This window comes from Mastomys coucha, unplaced genomic scaffold, assembly GCF_008632895.1.
Source record: "Mastomys coucha isolate ucsf_1 unplaced genomic scaffold, UCSF_Mcou_1 pScaffold23, whole genome shotgun sequence".
Classification (NCBI taxonomy): Eukaryota; Metazoa; Chordata; class Mammalia; order Rodentia; family Muridae; genus Mastomys; species Mastomys coucha.
This window is the reverse complement of record NW_022196906.1, coordinates 104,222,756-104,230,366: the sequence shown is the minus strand read 5'-3', so window position 1 is coordinate 104,230,366 and position 7,611 is coordinate 104,222,756. Positions and strand designations below refer to the sequence as shown.

At 46.2% G+C, this 7,611-nt stretch overlaps 1 protein-coding gene and 1 pseudogene across 1 annotated transcript in view; one reads left to right on the top strand and one right to left on the bottom strand.

The window, feature by feature from the left end:
• The window catches only part of Elp6 (elongator acetyltransferase complex subunit 6), a 16,645-nt gene extending 11,149 nt beyond the window's left edge, over nt 1-5,496 (bottom strand). Inside the window, exons 1-2 of the mRNA XM_031345353.1 lie at nt 5,344-5,496; nt 887-965 (exon numbers count right to left, since the gene is read on the bottom strand). Of these exons, the coding sequence (XP_031201213.1) occupies nt 887-965; nt 5,344-5,397 (133 nt within the window). The 5' untranslated portion in view covers nt 5,398-5,496. The remainder of the gene's footprint in view (nt 1-886; nt 966-5,343) is intronic.
• Nucleotides 2,443-3,067, top strand: LOC116072539 (annotated as a pseudogene).
• Nucleotides 5,497-7,611: the final 2,115 nt, after the last annotated feature.

Here is a 7,611-nt window from a genome sequence, read left to right as displayed (position 1 = left end):
AGACCAGGCTGGCCTCGAACTCAGAAATCCGCCCGCCTCTGCCTCTCAAGTGCTGGGATTAAAGGTGTGCGCCACCACCGCCCAGCTCAGCCTTATCCTAATATTATATCTATAGATTATTTTGTCTATGCTGAAAATCACATTGCTTGAAAATATAATCCTTCAAAGTTCTAAATTAATATAACCGGGCAAAGGTCTACCTCATTGTCATGGCTGGAACAGTGCATCCTCAAGGAGAAGCTAGTGATGAATCAGTCTTGTGCTGGGAATACAGCTAAGTTGATAAAGTACGTGTCTGGTACTCATAAAGCACTGACTACAGCCAGGCATGGTGGCACACATCTGTAATTCAAGGACTTCAGAGGTGGAGAGAGGAAGATCTGAAATTCTGGGTTATCCTCAGCTACATAGCAAATTCAAGGCTAGCGTGGGCTATAGAAGACTCAGTCTCCTACAACAGCACCACCAAAAAAATGAAGGGAGAGACTTTGTAATCTCTTCCACCACTGCCCAGCCCTGAGTTTCCATTTTTGTTATTATTGTTGTTTTGGTTTTTTTGTTGTTTTTGTTTTTGCTTTCCTGAGACAGGGTTTCTCTGTGCAGCCCTGGCTGTCCTGGAACTCACTTTTTAGACCAGACTGGCCTCAAACTCAGAGATCCACCTGCCTCTGCCTCCTGGGTCCTGGGACTAAAGTTGTCCACCACCACTGCCTGGCTAGATAATTACTGGGTTTTGTCTTATTTTGAAGTAACAGATGGTTGTGAGCTCCCATGTGGGTACGGGGAATTAAACCCGTGTGGTCTGGGAGAGTAGCCGGTGCTCGAACTGCCTCGTCATCTCTCCAGACCCAGGGTTCCTCTGCTGCAGAACCAGGGAGTCACACACCTTTCAGGTAGAAGGAGAGGAAGTGATGCACAAGGAAGCTGCCATCTGTCCTGGCGTCACAGAGGAGAGTCAGGTTCCCCTGAAAGGAGAGAAGAACGTAAGGTTAGTTAGGCCCCTGCAAAGAGGTGAGCCCCATCCGAGAAAGCAGGTCAGCTATGTACATTTCCACACTTGAACAGCTGTTTGTCAATGACATATATACTAAATTAACCCGAAACTGAATAAACGTCAGAACCGAGGAGATGGCTTGGTGCATAAATCACTCGCTGTGCAATAATGAGGACCCGAGTTTGAATCCCCAGAACTCAAGTAAAGTCAGACCCAGCAGTGGATCACTATATGCTCAGAGCTTATGCAGAGAGACAGGAGGCAAAGATGGGATCTCTACAGCCTCTACGGCCAGCTAGTGTATGCAGTGACCAACAGTCTCAAAGCAAAATAAAGAGGAATGACCACCATACGCACACCAGGGCATGTGTGCAACTGTATTCACACACACAAATGTGGGAACACAAGCATACACATGAAAATGAAAAACTGAAGAAAATCAAGGCCAGAGAGATGCCTTACAAGCTAAGAGCACATACTACTCTTGCAGGGGACAGCGTTTGCATCAGCTGTGTTTGCATCAGCTGCCTATAACTCTAGCTCCAGAGAGATGCAACAACATCCCTAACCTTTAGACACCTGCACTAACATGCAGACAAACATGGGTATACATAATTTAAAATGAAAAAAAAAATTTGTTAAAAAATATAAGAAAAGCCGGGCGGTGGTGGCACACGCCTTTAATCCCAGCACTTGGGAGGCAGAGGAAGGCAGATTTCTGAGTTCGAGGACAGCCTGGTCTACAGAGTGAGTTCCAGACAGCCAGGGATATACAGAGAAACCCTGTCTCAAAAAAAAGAAAAAAGAAAAGAAAATCAATAATTAGGGGCTGAAGAGGTGGCTCAGCAGTTAAAAGCACCAACTGATCTTCCAAAGGTCCTGAGTTCAAATCCCAGCAACCACATGGTAGCTCACAACCATCCATAATGAGATCTGACACCCTCTTCTGGTGTGTCTGAAGACAGCGACAGTGTACCCACATAAATGAAATAAATAAATAGACATTAAAAAAAAAGATTTATTAAAAAAAAAAGAAAAAGAAAAGAAAATCTAATTAGAATCATGAGAGTAAGGTTGTGGGCCTTATTAGTCACAATGGGCATGTATATACAGCAGCTTCTTAAGTCAAAAGTAGGGAAGAGCTCATGCATTCAGTGCTCAAGACCAGCCCAGTTTACCCAGTCTTCACAGCCTACCCACCCAACACAGAAACCATCCAAAAGACTCAGATGCTGAAACTGGATAAGGTGAATACCATCACCTCGCTGAGCAGACTGAGGCCGACAAGAAGCAAGCTGAGGATCGATGCGGGCAGCTGAATGAGAGCAGCAGGCATTCCGAAAGAAGCGAAAGGGGACAGAGGCTGAGGTGGGAAGAACCTGAGGCGGGCTGATTCTGTGAAGAATGCCCAGGAAAATCGGAGCAGGATGAGAAGAAGGCTACTAAAGATGAAGCATATGTGGCCTCCCCGAAGCACCGCTCAGCTTCAAGAGGAGGAATCAGGCACAGCAGTGCCTGGCTATAACCGGCAAAAGCTAGAAGACACTAGGAAAGCAGCTGATGAGAGCCAGAGAGGAAGGTCATTGAAAGCCAGGCTATGAAAGATCAAAAAAAGATAGGACATGCAGGAGGTTCAGCTGACGGAGGTCAAAGTCCACCACAGAGGTCCCCAGCTGCAAATATGAGGAGTTGGCCAGGAAGCTGGTGACCCTGGAAAGAGAGCTGGAGCGCTCAGAGGAGAGCTGAGGTGGCTGGGAGCCCAGAGAGGCAGCTGGAGGAGGAGTTCCGAACCGTGGACCAGGCCCTCAAAACACTGATAGCCTCAGAGGAGTATTCCACCAAGGAGGGCAAGCACAGAGAAGAGATCAGACTTTTGAGGGAGGAGACGAAGGAGGCTGAGACCTGAGCAGAGTTTGCTGAAACATCTGTGGCCAAGCTGGAGAAAACCATTGGTAACCTGGAAGAGACTTTAGCTAGCACCACAGAAGAGGATGGAGAGATTTCACCAGGCCTTGAACCCAGACCCTTCTGGGACTCAACAATCTGCAAGGGGCCGCCCTGCGCTTACTGTAATTGCCTCAGTAAGAAAGCAAATTCTTTTTTTCACTGCCTGGCTTAGTAACTCAGGAACCTGTCTTAAGGAGAATTAGATCCAAAGAAAGCATGTCTTAAGCCGGGAAGTGGTGGCACACGCCTTTAATCCCAGCACTTGGGAGGCAGAGACAGGCAGATTTCTGAGTTTGAGGCCAGCCTGGTCTACAGAGTGAGTTCCAGGACAGCCAGGGCTACACAGAGAAACTCTGTCTCGAAAAACAAAACAAAACAAGACAAAGGAAGAAAGAAAAAAAGCCAGCCAATCTGTATCTCCAGTGAGTAGAAAAGGCCTTCAGAAAAGGTCTTCCATCCACTTGGAAGGCTGAGCAGGGTGTGATTTCTTTCATCCCAGCACCTGAGAGACAGAGGGTGGCAGGACTCTAAGTTTGAGTCCAGTCTAGTGAGTTTCAAGCCAGGCGGGGATACATAGTGGTAAAAAAAAAAAAAGCAAAAAAAACAAAACAAAACAAAACAAAAAACAAAAAAAACCCAAAAGAACAAAAGAAATGCTCATTTAGACCATCTCAAACCAGAATTATTTTGTTCTGTTTGTTTTGAGGCAGGAGCTTACCATATCATCCTGGCTGGCCTGGAACTCACAGAGATCTGCCTGTCTCTGCCCCCTTCTACCACACACCATACTGGAAGATGTTTTAAGTAGTGTCATTGGCCCTAAAATCCTCCCTGGTGTCAATTTGTCTGTAACAGTGAATGAGGAGGAAAAAATGGGGTCTTGTTTTGGGTTTGGGGATGTGGTATACGAGTCTGCGTGTGCATGGACATGTGTGTGGTGGTACACATGTGGGGAGACTTGAAGTTGACGATGGGTGTCTTCTTCAGCCGATTTCCAGTTTTCCAATTTATCGAGGTAGGGACTCTTGATGACTAGGCAATTTCAACGAACACAGCCAGCCAGCTTACCCCAGGTACCCCATCTCTGCCTCTTTAGTGCTGGGGTGACAGGTGCCTACCTGGATTTGACATGGGTTCTTGGAACCCAAATTCCACTTCCATACTTAGTGCCAAGCCCTTTGTCCACTGTGCTATCCCCTAGCCTGATTCTTGACAAGGCCTCTGATAACAAAGATCGCCCAGCAGCTATGGTTCAGACTGGACTCTTAGCACAGCGATCACTGGAAAGCCCTAAGAAGATGGTCTCGGCATTGTCTAGCTATCTGGTGTGGTTCTGTAAGTAACAGACATCAGTCAGTATCAAGGGCTGTGACATACCACCTCAATGCTGTACCAACTTAGGGCAAACCTGCCGAATGTCTCTGAATTTCAGTTGTTCTCCCACCCCCCATATAAAATGCAAAATCAGGCTGCCTAACCTTGAAGCACCTTCCCCACCCAGTGTGGTCACTACCTACTGGGAAATGCCCTAGCGACTAGAAAAGTAGCCAGAACTGGAGGCCTGAACAGTCAACAACTGTTGGGCAAATAAAATTCACAAGGACCTATATAAAGCTTTCCACATCTGGTATGTTTGCTGAATAAGACAAATATAAGGGGCTGGAGAGATGGTTCAGTGATTAAGAGAACTGACTGCTTTTCTGGAGGTCCTGAGTTCAAATCCCAGCAACCACAAGGTGGCTCACAACCATCTGTAATGAGATCTGACGCCCTCTTCTGGTGAGTCTGAAGACAGCTACAGTGTACTTACGGATAATAATAAATAAATGAATCTTTATAAAAAAGAAAAAGAAAAACAAACAAAACAAGATTTAAAAAAAAAAAGACAAATATACTCCTGGGAGAAGTGACCCCCTAAGTGAAAATGTAAAAGACATTTCGAGGTTCCACAGAGAGTGAGGAGGCTGAGAAAAACAGAGTGGACGGAATATGCTGAAGGCTTAACGCAACTAGATGTTGAACTGTGAACAGTTCTTAGACACCATCAGAACTAGGAAGAGTGCAAACAATAATTCCGTGCAACCTGGAAAATGTTCCAGGGTGGAAGGAGACTCGGGGCAGGCAAGAGGCTCTTTCCTAGGCCTCCTCTGCAACCATCCCTGGGCGCCAGTGTGGCACAGAGTACATGGTCCTGGGGGCTGGAAATGAACACGCAAGATGATCCAGAAACCCATCTTCCAAAGGCCCAGGCATGGAACTGTAGCCTCGGCGAACCTCTCCAGACTACAACTCCCAGATGCCCTAAGTTTACGGCAGACGCGCCTACTCCAGCGCGCAGCGTCCCGGATGCAATCCTGCACGCTACCGGGACCTGCCTTCTTCCGGTCCGCGCGACATCTTACCTGCTCGGTCCTGTCTTGGGTGGTGCTGAGAAGATTGTTGAGTTCCGGAAACATTGTGAACTGGGATAAAAATTATGGTTCTACAGAAAAGATGATGGTCCAAGAACAGCATCCGCGAGACCTTGCTCGCGCGTGCGAGAAAGTGCGCGTGCGTGATCACAACCCGCGTCAGCCAATCAGGCTTGGGGGTTGTGATGCTGCTGCGCAAGCGCGTGAGCACGTATGCCCGTAAAGCTGAGCCTTAGAACGATCCCTCCTTCGAGCCATAAGCTATTGTGCCGGGCTCAGTACGTGCGGGCCCCTGCAGTGCTGGTGCTGCCTTACGATTTAGCGCGAGCGGGCGAGCTTCTTGTTTTCATTGCTCCTCCTGCCTCCGCACCTCCGGGTCTTAGTCGCTCCGCGTCTCTCTAGTGTATTGCTCACAAACTTGGGCTAGATACATGGAACATATTATAGGGAAATGTTGACAGGGTCTTCGCAGAAAGCGAGAACAAAATTTACTAGCACAGAATTACATCCTGAAGAGTTTTGGGGTTTTTTTGTTTTTTGTTTTTTTTTTTTTTAAAGATGTATTTATTTACTTATTATATGTAAGTACACTGTCTCTGTCTTCAGACACCCCAGAAGAGGGCATCAGATCTCATTATGGATGGTTGTGAGCCACCATGTGGTTGCTGGGGTTTGAACTCAGGACCTTCGGAAGAGCAGTCAGTGCTTTTAACCGCTGAGCCATCTCTCCAGCTCCGGTTTTTTTGTTTTTTGTTTTTTGTTTTTTTTATAAAAGCAAAAGCCAGGGGGGCAAAAGAGATGACTCAGGTAATAAGCGCTCTTGTTCCTCCCTCGGAAGAACACCCACATTGGGTTGCTCAATTTGTAACTGCAACTCTAGGGGACCCAATGCCTTTTCCTGGTCTCTGCAGCACATGCACACACAGCATACACAAAAAAATTTACAGGGACTCAGCAAATTTTAGAGGACCCTAATTTGATTCTCATTATCTTGGCAACTTGTACCCCTCTGTAACTATAGTCTCAGGGAATCTGATACCCTCTTCTGGCCTCCAAGGGCACCGAGCATAAAAGTGGTGCACGCATACATGCAATCAAAACATTCATATGTATAGTTGGTTTTTGTTTTGTTTTTTCCAGACGGTTTCTCTGTGTAGCCCTGGCTATCCTGGAACTCACTCTGTAGACCAGGCTGGCCTTGAACTCAGAAATCGGCCTGCCTCTGTGTCCCAAGTGCTGGGATTAAAGGCGAGAGCCATCACTGCCCAGCTTCAAGAAAAGGAAAGAAGAAAGGAAAAAGGAAAAAAATAAGAGCCAGAGGGATATGGGTCAGTCAAATAGTGCTTTCTTAGCATCAAAAACAACATAAAAAAACGTGTGTCAACATCTGTGATCTCAGCTCTCGGGAGGTTTAGACAGAAGGATTGCCAGCAAGTCTGGGCTTTATGAAACTACCTCTAAAAATTAAAAATAATGGAACTGGGCATTATGGGGCCACACCTTTAATCCTAGTGTTCAGGAGGCAGAGGGAGGCAGATCTCTGAGTGTGAGGCCAGCCTGGTCTACAAAGTGAATTCAGGCTAGCCAGGCCTACCCAGAAACCCTGTCTTGAAAAAACAAGCAAGCAAACAAACAAAAGAAGAGGAGGACGAGGAGGAAGAAGAAGAGGAAGAAAGAAATATAAGCTAGTGGTGGTGATACATACCTTTAATCAAATTCCAGGACAGCCAGATCTACACAGAAACCTTGTCTCAAAAACAAACAAACAAAAACCAAATAAACAAAGAAATAAAATAATGGAATATATAGAGGTTATATACAGAAACATACACTTATGTAATAACAATGAAAAAAATGCAGGCATGAATGTGAAAGAGAGGCAGGAGAGGGATATGGAAGGGTTTGGAGGGAGAAAGGGGCAGGGGAATGATGTAATTATAATCTCGAAAGGCGTAATTAGAAAGGAATAAAGGAAATACAACAGCATCCATTCTCTGTAGGTACTGTAGAGAAAAGCAAGAGCTGGATAGGGGTTTTGAAATTAAGGTAGTTGTCCAAGGTGCCTTCACTAAGAAATTGTGGTTGAAGCTGGAGAACTGGCTCAGCAATTGGGAGCACGGCTTATACTTGCAAAGGACCAGGTTCAATTCCCAATACACACGTGGCAGCTCACAACTGTCTGTCATCCCTATTCCAGGTGTTTGGATGTCCTCTTCTGGCCATTTTAGGTACTAAGCATGTACATGTAAGCAAAACACA